Source organism: Pristiophorus japonicus, chromosome 21 (genome assembly GCF_044704955.1).
Source record: "Pristiophorus japonicus isolate sPriJap1 chromosome 21, sPriJap1.hap1, whole genome shotgun sequence".
Taxonomy (NCBI): domain Eukaryota; kingdom Metazoa; phylum Chordata; class Chondrichthyes; family Pristiophoridae; genus Pristiophorus; species Pristiophorus japonicus.
This window is the reverse complement of record NC_091997.1, coordinates 44,257,641-44,270,948: the sequence shown is the minus strand read 5'-3', so window position 1 is coordinate 44,270,948 and position 13,308 is coordinate 44,257,641. Positions and strand designations below refer to the sequence as shown.

Below are 13,308 nucleotides of genomic sequence, written 5' to 3'. Positions count from 1 at the left end.
ATTAGTATGATGCACACATTGGTGATATGCAAATTTCATTTAAAGCATGGACTCCATGGGTGAATAATATAACTCCAGGATACACGGCAACGTTGAAGGAAAGGAGAAACTCCAACAAATTTGTTGCTCTGTTACTTCACAGCACTGCTTCAATCTGCCCTGCACATATAGGTGGAGCTCCTTGAATTTACTTTCAACTAGTTTATTTGTAATACAAGAACATAATTCTGATTGTAATGAGTGCTGAATTGATTCAGGTCCCCCAATGGTCTAGTCATAGGTAAAGGTGCCAAACCATATAGATGAATAGGTCCCGGGTTCAATTCCCAAGTTGCCCTCAAGTTTGCTGACATCAGCTTGGGTGGCAAAAGATATGTTTCAGTCAGCCTTGGTAAGGAGAAATAAAATAATAGCCAGGGTTTCACTCTCTTGAATGCTATCCAGTGCTGGAAAGCATGAATAACACAATAAGGGTATGTTGGGCAAGAACAAAAGCAGACTCAAGCTGCCAAAACAGCTGCCAACAGTCTCAGTCTCGGCTCACTCGTGGCCAACTTTGGCAAGGTATTGGAAGGCAGGGGAACTACGACCCCTGAAAATGTCTTCAAGGAATAAGGAGAAAAAACCAGAAGAGAAAAATAAAGGCGGAATCACAAATCGTTTCAGTAATCTTGTAACAACAAAGGCAGAAAGTCAAAACAACAGCAAAAGAATCACACTACTGAGTCCAAATTAGTTCCAAAATCACACCTTGAAGAATTAACCTGTGCTGCTTGCTGATTTATACCGGCCATTGTGACTACAATAACACACAATTATTCCACGCTGTAAGAACACATTGCTGATGCATCCCAGCAGCCTGTGTAGTGGTAACACGGAACACCATCTGCTTCATTATTTTTTGATAGTGCAGCATTCCCATAATAATTAACAGACTGGATCAATGCATTTTGTCACATTAAGTAGACCTGCATTTTAGAAGAACACACTGTAACAAGTGCAAATGATCATCGTGCGTTTAGAATGTGAATCACTGTGCATGCGGACAGAGATCAGCATTAACACAATGCTAAAAAAAAAATCTTTTATTCTACTGTGCAGTATGAAACTATGTGCTAAATTAATCTTTGCCTTCTTTGTTTCATTTTTGATGTTATTAGCAAAAAGAAAAAAAACAAATACAGATCCCACCAATGTCCCGCTAATTTTTTGGGGATGTGCAGTCCCTTTAAGGGGCTGCGCAGCCCAATTAAAATTCCGAGCATGCGCATTTTTTCCCATTTGATACGCCGTAAAGTCAGCTGCGCAGAAGGTCAGGCCGTTCAGCTTAAAGGGAACATTGGACCCACGCACATAAAGCAGGAGTGTTTGTGCTAACCTGATTCCCGCTATACACGGTAAACGGTAAAACAGTAATAGGTTGTCAAATGGCAGTGAAGAGGGACGTCACCAAGATCCAGGTCGGTGATTGGAGCATGGACAGGTACAGCAGGAGTGGCGAGGTCGGGGTGAAGGAGCGGCGAGAGATTGTAGAGGGATGTGATTGGGGCCCAGGAGAGGCGTGCGCTCTGGGCCAGAAGAGGCGAGGGCCCAGGGGCAGCACAGGCCAGCCCACACTGCGATATGTGTGCGCACTAGGTCTGTGCAGCAGAGCAGGTCTCCAGTTGTCTTGGTTAATCGTTGCCATTGGACCAAGACCTAGGTCTGTCAAGCCCGTGTGGTGGCTGATGTGCAACGACCAACCCCATGTTAAAAAAATCCACGCTCAGGCATCTTCCACCCTTCAAGATTTAGTTCGGGACCTGCAATTTTAGGTCCTTCATTGAAACACCAGCAAACTTTTTGATGTGGAAGCATCCTCGATTCGAGGGACTGCCTATGATGAATAGGTTGTAGGAATGAACTAACTCCTGTAGTTGTTAACAGTGCGAACAGCTGATTGAAGCTGCTCAAAGTCCCCACTTTCTGACTGCCTCCCGTAATTATGAACAGTGTGAACAGCTGATGGAGACTTCGGGCAGCTTTAATCAGCTGTTCACATGGTTAACAACTACAAGAGGAAGTCAGAAAGTTGAGACTTCTGGCAGCTCCAACTTTCGACTGCCTCTCGTGGTTTTTAAAAAGTGCAAACAGCTGATTAAAGCTGCTTGCCTATCTAACTTTGCCTGAAATCAGCAGCGGTTTTAAATCGGTAAGTACTTCACAAAATATCCGTAGCCTTTGTAATTGACTCCAATAGCAATGACAAATGGTTTGCGCCATTTGCCCGATACAGGAGGCTGTCTGTGATTAGCGCGGACGGTGCAAGTGGTGGGGACTATACCATCAGAAGCACTTGTCAATCTGTGTCAAAGGATCTATTCCAGGACCTCCCTAATGGCTCAGCGCTTAGCCATACATATCAGGAAGGGCTCCAATTTGATCTCAGCTCTGTGCTAAATTTGCTGATTTCAGGTGAGGCACTGGGAATGTTACAATTGGGTCTAAGGATTAGAGAAAGTAATGTGGACGATGGAGATTTAGACACGTTGAAGTGAAGTTAATATACAGAGTTATATGCAGGGCTTGCTCAATATTTTTCTTATATAGAGGATGGGGATTTAACTGCTTTCAGTAGAAAAGTCAGAAGGTCAAGGAGTTTTAATCGGCATGAATCAGGAGCTGAAAGATTATCTTGCATTTCAAATCAGGATTAAGAGTAAACAGGAATCCATATGGGTAGAACTGACTGATTGAATAGATGTGGGCAAGACATAATAGGTCAAGGGTTGATTTAAGTCTGACTTCCTTATGCATTCCTTGCCTTTAGTTGGAAGTACATTTGGTGGAAGTGAGTCGGGAGGCAAGAAAATAAGGAAGAATGTTTCACACACTATCATTTCTCTTTTTTTTAAATATAAGTATAGTTCAGGTAGGTATTCTGCTGATTTATAGAGTGTAGCCTTGTTTTAACAACTAACTAGAGACAGTACTCTTAACCTTTAACATGTAGTATTTATTTTTAATTGACATTAAATGTTTTATTGAAAATTATATTAATTGTTCCATAAACTTGTCATGCATTGTTAAATTCAGAAGACCAATTCACAATAATTACATAATTTGAAGAAATTACAAAAAGAATGAGTGCTAAAGGGAAATAAATTATCAGCCAGAGTTACCGTATCCTGATCACTGTCCACTGGAAAGTGCTGTGTGTGGATGTCAAGTGAGTATCTGGCTTTGATCTCTCCTCATGCTTTAATAGCCTGCCGAAACTCATGAAGAATAGTTACTTGGCTGCAATGTTGCTTGCGCCTTTGGCACTGGGTTTCGAGGGATAATTTATGAGGATCGGTTGCATAAACTTGGCTTGTATTTCCTCGAGTTTAGGAGATTGAAGAGTGATCTGATCAAGGTGTTTAAAATGTTTGATAGGGTAGATACAGAGAAAGTTTCCTCTGGTGGGGGAAATCAAGAACAAGGGGTCACAATCTTAAAATTAGAGCTAGGCCATTCATGAGTGAAATAAGGAAATATTTTTTCACACAAAAGCGCAGTTGAAATTTGGAACACTCTCCACTAAAAGGCTGTGGATGCTGGGCAATTAGAACTTTCAAAACAAAGATCGATAGACTTTTGTTAGGCAAGGGTTTTAAAAAATATATATATTCATTTTCGGGACGTGGGCGTCACTAGCCTGACCAGCATTTATTGCCCATCCCTAGTTTCCCGAGAGAAGGTGATGGTGAACCGCCTTCTTGAACCACTGTAGTCCATGTGATGAAGGTGCTCCATAATGCTGTTAATAAGGGAGTTTCAGGATTTTGACCCAGCAATGAAGGAATGGCAATATATGTCCATGTCGGGATGGTGTGTGACTTGGAGGGGAACTTGGAGATGATAGTGTTCCCTTTCACCTGATGCCCTTGGTGTTGGAAGTCATGGGTTTGGGATGTAGCAAGGGGGGGTGGGGGGAAGAAATATGAACAAAATGAGAGTTGAGTTGCAGATCAGCCATGATCGAACTGAGTGGCGCAGTAGGCCAGAGGGGCTGAATAGCCTACTCCTGTTCCTAAATTACCCCATGGAAAACCATTCTGTTCAGGAGAGATGGGGAGTAAACTGGGTAAAAATAAAGTCAAATAGGCCCATTATATCGATTTGATAATGAAGAGCTGGTTTTGCTAATGAATGATATTTACAATTCACTGATTTCTTTTCAGTGGAATAATTCAGGTTCCACCCTGCTGTGCACCGACAGCTCTGGCTCAATAAACAGAGGTTATAATTAGCACTGACAGTAAACATCATGGAGATTTCAGTCATCCCTCTGTACCGAAAATCCACTAGGGCTGTAAACACCTGGCCATCTCAAACAGCCAGACACATGGTTTGTGTGAGCCCTAAAAATGTCTGATGTAGAAAAAAAAAGGCTTACGAAATATTTAGAGGGCATTCTGTAAAACAACTAGCTGAATACTTAAAAAATCAACTTGAATAATAAAATAAAACCTCAGCAAATGTATAGCTTAAATAAATGAAAATCTATATTTTTTATAAATCATGGTGCAAGACTTCTAGGGACAGCAGTGAAGAGGCGAAGTTAAGCATGCTCTACATGTATTTGAATTATACCCGAAATGTGAATTCTATGATTAAGCGCAGTTTATAGAAGGATTGATTTTGGTGGGAGGAATGTGAAAGGTGCTTGTGGATCTATCAAACAAGACTGAAATGATATAAAAGTCTGAGGAAAAATGAATTCAGCATGTCCCTATCAGAGAGTACTGACAATCGAGTGCAGTACTGAGGGAGCGCTGCACTGTCAGAGGTGTCTTTTGGATGAGACGTTAAACTGAAGCCCCGTTTGCACTCTCAGGTGGATGTAAAAGAACACATGTAATTTAAGGTGGTTGTTCACCACCACCTTCTCAAGGGCAAGTAGGGATGGGCAATAAATGTTGGCCTTGCCAGCAACGCCCACATCCCGTGAACGAATACAAAAATTATTTCGAAGAAGGGCATCCTTCAACCAACATCACTTTAAAACAAAACAGATTATCTGGTCATTATCACATTGTAGTTTGAGGGAGCTTCCTCTGCGCAAATTGGCTGTCGCATTTCCCTATACAGGTTGAGCGTCTGAAATCTGGAAACCTCAGGATCGAGGCCATTCTGGATATTTCCGGATTTTGGAACGTCTTTGCTTGGGCCGATGTAAGGAAGAGGGGGGCCGAGGTAAGGGGGAGGGAGGGGGGCCAGAACCGGGTCGGGCTGGAGCGGGGGCGAGGTCGAGGCGCAGTCAGGCTGCCGAGGCGGGTGTAGTCGAGATTTCAGAACATTGTCTGGTTTCCGGACAACCCCGCCACGGATCGGTCTGGTGCCAGGATTCCGGAACATTCTCAATTTTGGAACACCGGATTTCAGGCGCTCAACCTGTATTACAACAGTGACTAAAGTTCAAAAGTGCTTCATTGGCTATAAAGCGTTTTGGACGTCCTAAGGTTGTGAAAGGTGCTATATAAATGCAAATCTTTATTTTTTTAAATATTAGCAGCCCAACAGCTAACCGTTTCCATGGGTGAAAAAAGTTGCATAAGCTGCTATTACTTAAAAGTCAGCCTATTCACAAAGAAATGCATTGATTTATGGCAGAATGCTAACACTATTCTGCTGATAACTCAGTGAGCTTTGCCAGTACATGGCTGAGTCATACAGACCAGGAAGACCCAGGTAACACCCTAAGACTCTGTTGAGCTGGCTGATCTCATCTGAAGTACTAGAGGACTTAGGACAAAATAAAAAAACATCGGATCACTATCCAGTAACCCCCTTCTGGGAGTGCAGTTTTGTTGATCTCCAGTGAAGAGACTTGGTGTGGCAATTAAGAACAAAGGGACATAATCTTAAAACTGGAACTATGCTATTTAGGAGGGAAATCTGGGAGCACTTTTGACACATAAAGGGTAGTAGAAATCTGGAATTCTCTCCCTAAAAGGCTGTGGATGCTGGGGGACAATTGGAGCTTTCAAGACTCCGATTGATAGATTTTTGTTAGGCAAGGGTATCAAGGGGCATGGAGCCAAGTGGGTGAATGGAGTTGAGGTACAGATTAGCCATGATCTAATTGAATGGCGGAGCAGGCTTGAGAGCAAAGTTCCCTCTAACTTATTTTTGGGCCACGCGGCTGTGCGGCCCATTTAAAATTCCACACATGCAAGCTTTTTTTCCCCATTTAAAAGCCAGGTCACCAGCTGCCCATGAGCTCAAGAGTGCTGCGCAATTGCGCAGCTTAAAGGGAACATTGCTCCAGAGGCTGAATTGCCTACTCCCATTCCTCTCCAACGACTTGCATTTATATAGCACTTTAAACGTAGTAAAATGTCACAAGGCTTAACAGGAACGTTATCAAACAAAATTTGACACCGAGTCACATAAGGAGATATTAGGACATATAACCAAAAGCTAGGTCAAAGAGGTAGGTTTTAGGAAGCTTCTTAAAAGAGAAGAGATACAGAAGAGGAGAGAGAGGTAGCAAGGCAGAGAGGTTTAGGAAGAGACTTCGAGTTTAGGGCGTAAGCAGCTGATCACGGCTGCCAATGGTACAGCAATTAAAATAGGGGATGCGCAATCAACACTCCTATGTCAACACTCTGTCATTGGGCAAAACAGATACTGAGTGCTGTGCTGCAATGCCCTCTTAGTACCAATCCAGATCAGTTGGAAGTAACATTGCGAGTGACAATTGCTTTCACAAATTTTCAGGAATAGGAGAATTTTTGGATGTCAGCACCTAGTTTATGTTATAAAGCCTTCAGTTGCCTTCAGGCTTTTACAACCTCAATACCCTTGCTTTCTTCAATATGGAAGAGATCAAATCAACCTGGGCCATAAATTTCTTCACACTGGTTTCAATGTAATTCCCCAAGTGACCATTACTGCATGTGCAGTGGCTTCAACTACCTCACGTTTTTGTTTGTTCTCTGCAGTACTGAACTTTTCTAGCACATTCTTGGTGTCATACTCAATTCAAATTCCCAAACCCATTTCAGACAGTGGCAGACAATATTCTGGCAGCAATACATGGATGGCCTACTATGCCTCGTCAACACCACTATTCCATGACCAGCTAACAGAATGAGCTCTTCTGTGAGTTCATTCCAGTTCTGAATCTCCCCAGAGGCAGAAAATGCATTACTGCAAAGAGCTCCATCTAGTGGTTCAGCTAATAAGTGGGAAAGATGCCCAAATAGGAAACCCAAGTCTATAGGCATTTTTATATTTATTGGTGTGCTGTCTGCTCTGACTGCCAAGGCACATAAGAAGCAGCTAAACTCCATACCTCTGACTGCATCCTAGACTTGACTGCTTCTGGGTCCCAAGTGTGGTCATTGGAAGCTCAGGAAGGTGCTGTTTTCTATTGGCTCTCCCACATGACGGAGCCACACAGGCAAATGTAAAAAGTGCTGAGGCGAGTTTCAGTTGAGCACTATTCCCCTGGGACCCCAGGAACAATACTAAACTAACTTTAATGTTAATTAAGGAAGGGGTCCAATGGGGGCCATCTGACTGGGAGTCTAACATTCTGAGAATAAAGCTTCCACACAATCCCAATCTATACATTAAACATCAATTTCAATGTTTTCTTTATTCAATGTTTGAGGATTTAACAGAAATTGTGGCAACTTTAAAATCAGGAAAGATTTAGATAGAGTAAATAAATAGAAACTACTTCCAGTAGTTGGGTCGATAACCAGAGAGCACAGATTCAAGGTGATTGGCAAAAGAACCAGGGTCGATACGAGGAAAAACTTTTTTACGCAATGAGCGGTTAGGATTTGGATACTGTCTGATAATGTGATGGATAAAGATTTAATAGTAACCTTCAAAAGGGAATTGGATAAATACTTGGAGAACAAAAGTGCAGGGATATGGGAAAAGAGCGGGGGAGTAAGATTAACTGGATTGCTCTTTAAAAGAGCCAGCACAGACTCAATGTGCCGAATGGCCTCCTTCTGTGCTGTATATTCTATTATTGCTGTATAATTAGTTATACTTTATTTCCTCACAACACATCAGATTTGATCATAAATCCATACCTCTGAAGGAATCTTTCATAAGTCTGTCGGTAAGCAAATCCTGCCCTTCGAACACGCACGTTTTCCATTAAACCTAAATATTCCACCTGGTGTTGGCAGCGACGGTCATCAAACAGCAGCGGAGATTTCTGCTCGTTGGGCTTGATACAACGGACATAGTAGGGCTCCTGCCAAAGAGAAACGGTCATCTATAAATTGCCATATATAATATAGATTTCCGATGCTACTAATGACAGTGAACTTTGTATAACAGATGAAATCGGTTGCTACTGAAATTGCGTGTAGATGCATCAAGACAGTATCTTAAAACTATGCATCATCTTTAGGTACCACTTAGTGCATTGGTGCTAATACAATACAGGAACAATTGCACTAAAGGCAATATTATTGTGTGTTGATCTCAAACAATGACCTCAAATTGTTCCCACAATCTATTCCCTCCAGTGCTTGTATAGCACAGAATTCTGTCCCCAGAAACACCCCAAATGTTTGGAAGTTGAGAATTGTACTCCCGGATGCTTTGCACAATTCAAGGAGAAACAGTACGAGAATTTCACAAATCCACCCGTTACACATCACTGAAATCACTGGATGTTGTTCTCAGTAGCATTACATAGAATTACATACAATATACAGCAGAGAAAAAGGCCATTTGGCCAAGCCAGTCCATGACAGCGTTTATGGTCCGCTCGATCCTCCTCCCATCCTTCCGCATCTAACTCTTCCGTACACAATGTGCAGACAAATAAATGGACATGTGAAGCAAGCAAGTGTCAATCAGACATAAACCAAATTAACAAAATAATGCAGACATAAAATAAAATGTGCATCTAACAAACTTCACAATTTAACACACATAATTCATTTACTAATACTCGTTAGTAACATTAAATATTCTGGAAATTTAATCTGAGGTTACACCTTGGAGAGATCTTTCAATCACCACATTACAAAAATATTTTGCTAGAATCAAAACTGCAAAATAATTCAAACTCCTGATCTCATTAGATTGACCTTGTGCCATGGGCTGAAATAAAGATAAATTAATATACCAGACTTAAAGAAAGTCACTTATCACAATAAGGAAAGAACTGGAGAAAATAAACTAGCAAATAAAAATTGAGGAAAGGAAGAAGCATACAGAGCAAAAATTATTGAATGCAAATATTGAAGCAAGTGGAACTCAAACAGAAAGTGGGGAAGGAGAGAGCAAGAGGGGGGAAGGAGTGCGGGGGGGGGAGGGGAGGGGGAAGGAGAGGAGGAGGAGGAGGAGAAGAAAGAGAGTGAGGAAGAGAAAGGAAAGAGAAGAGCGGAGAGGGAGAAGGCGAAAGAGGAGGGAATGAGGAGATGGAAGAGGTGAGGTGGAATAAAATGGGGAAGAGGAGAAAAAGGAAGACAAAGGGCAAAATAAAAATCTAATCAAGATTAAAAACAATACTGGAATCTGTTCTGATGAAGGGTCACACAAAAAAATAACATTTCTTTTTCAGATGCATGATGTTCTGATCTGTATTTTTGTCACTTTTTTTAATATTTAAAAATCTGTGCAACATCAGAAGGGCATTGACCTGAAACAGTAACAGTTTCTCTCTTCATAGATGCTGCCTAACCCGCTGCTGAGTATTTCCAGCATTGTCTGTTTTCATTTCAGATTCCAGCATCCGCACTATTTTGCTTTTGTATCAGAATGGCAATGTTTTTCCAACATTGATTATTTAATAAAACAACTTGGACCTGAGGACAAGGCAGCCATGTTATTTTTGTATATCGATATAGACTATTACAGATGGTTAGTTACAGAAAGGAAGGCCAGCTTGCAGAAAGAGACGCGGATTTGTATTAGAATCTCTCTAGGACAACTGCATCAAGCGTTCACTATTTTACCAAATATAAAGCATGACCAAAAATTAAGTGTACTGAATCAGCCCAGGATATTGTTCAGTGCAGAATATATGTGCAAGGGAGGTGCGACAGGTCTCCAGTATTCTCGGTGCAGATGGAGGCGGTTAGATCCCATTGGGGGCTTTACTGCAGAAGTTACAGGAACATAGGTATAAAAGTCAGCACCTAGGTGCTGAACTTTCTGTATGAAAGGGCAAGGGCACACTAGTAAGAGACATAGGTGCACATTTTCGGAGACTCTCAGCAGGCAGTGTCACTTGGGGCTGTAGATCAGATGATCGAGCAGAGGTCAGAACTCCAGATCCACGAACTGATTGATCAAGAATCTGGGCCAGAAGCAGGAACCCCCAGAAAGTTATTCCAAATCTAGTTTTACATGCACACTACTTTAAAAAAGTAGAAACTAGGGATAAAATTATAATCCTAAAAATCAGCATTAAAATTCCAGATCAGGTCTACGACTATCTTAGAGGACTTAAATTGCACCAATGTGAGTTTGGTACTGGTGCACATCATCTACATTGCAATACCAGTTTATTACTAAAAGTTTTAAGCATAAAATCTTTGATTACAACCCAACTAAGCATGACATAAATTCATTTTGATATCCCTATGGTGTTAAGTTAACAACACTATTATTTGAGTTACATCACTGCTCTGCAGAAATAATCTCAACAAATTAACTGTGGTACATTTCAAGGAGGATTCAAGGATTTAGAGCAGCTATTGTCGGTAGGATAACAAACCAAAGGTGTAATAATAGAGGGATTTGGAGACCTCAAATATCACAAATGGGACAAGGGTATAATCAATCACCACTGTCAGTTTAGATGTTTAGTGTCCCTAAAAGTAAATCAAAAGAAACCAGCCAGCATTCTGCCTCGCTCCATCAGGCAAAAAGCAATCCTGAAAGTATAATGAGAGACAACGAATGCATCATCAGACAGTTTCCCATGACAATGTTATAAATCAGGTCACGAAGAACACTGTACAAAGACACAGAACCTCCCTCGTTCCTTTTCTGCTCACCAGATGATCAGAACTCAGCTATAATATCCCCAGGCCAGACCCATCAGCAGAAACACAATTCAAAACCGGTACAAATCTGTGCTACACAAAGCACAGTAAAGTCACTGATGATTACTTGAAGCCATCTGAATTATTTGCTTTGTACTGTGTTTCATCAAAAGTGTGTTTTGCCTCACATCTATGGCTGTAAAAATGGTTGTTTAAACGTCGACATTTAAAAGGAAACCTATTGTTTTGTTTTCGACAGCCCACTCAATCCTCAGGCACACCAACTAAAGATTCTTGGTACCAGCTGGGCAATGCTGAGAAGCAATGGGAAGAAGCCAACAAAATCCTACACAAAGAACCCGCTGCACAGACATTTTATTACTCTGCACAACTGCAAAAAGAAAAATCAAAATTCTTACAAAAAAGTATGAACTTGAAATATGCTTGCTTCCTCCCATCTTTCATCTGATTTGTCCTTCCTTCAAAATCTAATCCACTTTTTTTGTTGAGGATTTCATATAGGGTTGTTGTGCATATAATGGTTCCTTTTAAATGGCCAGAAGTTAAAGAACAACAAAATTCCAAGCTTACAACTACAGAACTTCCCAGGAGCACTTGTACCTAATTTCCCGTTAGACTAGTTCAGTTCATTTCAGCAACATGCCTTTCATTAAATATCTAAAGATTGCAATGGAAAACAAAAAGGCAGAGGGGTAAAATTCCTTTTAGTACAACCTGCTCATTCTCCCATTGACAAAGAGGTTGGAGAGGAGAGTATCATTTAATCTCATCCAAGGAGAAATGAATTTCACATGCACAGGCCCCATTTCCTGCCCCTACAGCTCGACCTCTGGAGTTCCTCTGGATCCATCATTGGCTTCTTAACTTTCCTTATCTGCATGTTACCCCTTGGTGACATCTTCTGCAATCATGTGGTCACCTTCCACATGTATGCCAGAAACATTTAGCTCTACCTCTTCAAAACCTCTCGACTGCCTCAGTGCTGTCATGCTGCTCGTCTGGCATCCAGTCTTACATGAGCCGCATTTTCTTCAATTAAACATTGGTAAAACCGAAGCCATCATCTTTGGATCGTGCCACAAACTCCATATCCTTGCCACCAATTCCATTCCCTTCTCTGGCCATTGTTTCAGTCTGAACCAGACTCTGCATCCTATTTGACCCAAGCTGAACTTTTGGTTCAGTATTATTTCCAGCACAAAGACTTCCAACTTCCACCTCTAACCTGGTCAGTGCCCACCCCAACTCAAACCATCTGCTGTAGAAATCATCTTCCAAGGGTTTGCCACGTCCATACTTGATTATTGCATTGCCATCATGGTCAGCATCCAATTCTCCTCCACCCTCTAAACTTCAGCTCATCTAAAACTGCACTGCCCATATCCTATCCCATATCATTCATTCCTTGCTAACCTACATTGATTCCCAGTCCCCTGATGCCTCCAATTTAAAATTTGCATTCTCATGTTTAAATACCATCTTGCTCCTTCCCATCACTGTAACCTCCTCCAATCCTACAACTTCCCATCTGACCCAAACACTCTGTTCTTCGGACTCTGGCCTTTTGTGTATTCCCTTCCTCTCACATCATTGCAGCCGTGTCTTCAATCATTTAGGTCCCAAGCTCTGGAATTCCCTCCCTAAACCCTTACAGCTCTGCACCTCTCTCTCCTCGTTTAGGGCCTGGATTTAAACTCATCTCTTTAACCAAACTTTTGCTGCCCCTGATAATATCTGTTTCTTTGATATGTGTCTACATTAAAGGCGCAATACAAGTTGTCATTGCTTCAGAACTTTTGATTCTTCTTTAAATATTGTTTCCTCTTTAAATAGCCATAATTGATTTTCCTTTTAGAAACATAGAAAATAGGTACAGGAGTAGGCCATTCGGCCCTTCGAGCCTGCACCACCATTCAATAAGATCATGGCTGATCATTCCCTCAGTATCCCTTTCCTGCTTTCTCTCCATACCCCTTGATCCCCTTAGCCATAAGGGCCATATCTAACTCCCTCTTGAATATATCCAATGAACTGGCATCAACAACTCTCTGTGGCAGGGAATTCCACAGGTTAACAACTCTCTGAATGAAGAAGTTTCTCCTCATCTCAGTCCTAAATGGCCTACCCCTTATCCCTGGTTCTGGACTTCCCCAACATCGGGAACATTCTACCCGCATCTAACCTGTCTCGTCCCGTCAGAATCTTATATGTTTCTATGAGATTCCCCCTTCATCCTTTTAAACTCCAATGTATAAAGGCCCAGTTGATCCAGTCTCTCCTCATATGT

The 13,308-nt window shown here is 41.6% G+C and overlaps 1 protein-coding gene across 4 annotated transcripts in view; it reads right to left on the bottom strand.

The window, feature by feature from the left end:
- The window catches only part of LOC139233977 (unconventional myosin-Id-like), a 671,189-nt gene that overhangs the window by 416,304 nt on the left and 241,577 nt on the right, over window positions 1-13,308 (bottom strand). For all 4 annotated transcript variants that reach the window (XM_070864719.1, XM_070864717.1, XM_070864718.1 and 1 more), the window contains exon 15: window positions 8,082-8,248. In XM_070864719.1, the coding sequence (XP_070720820.1) occupies window positions 8,082-8,248 (167 nt within the window). The remainder of the gene's footprint in view (window positions 1-8,081; window positions 8,249-13,308) is intronic.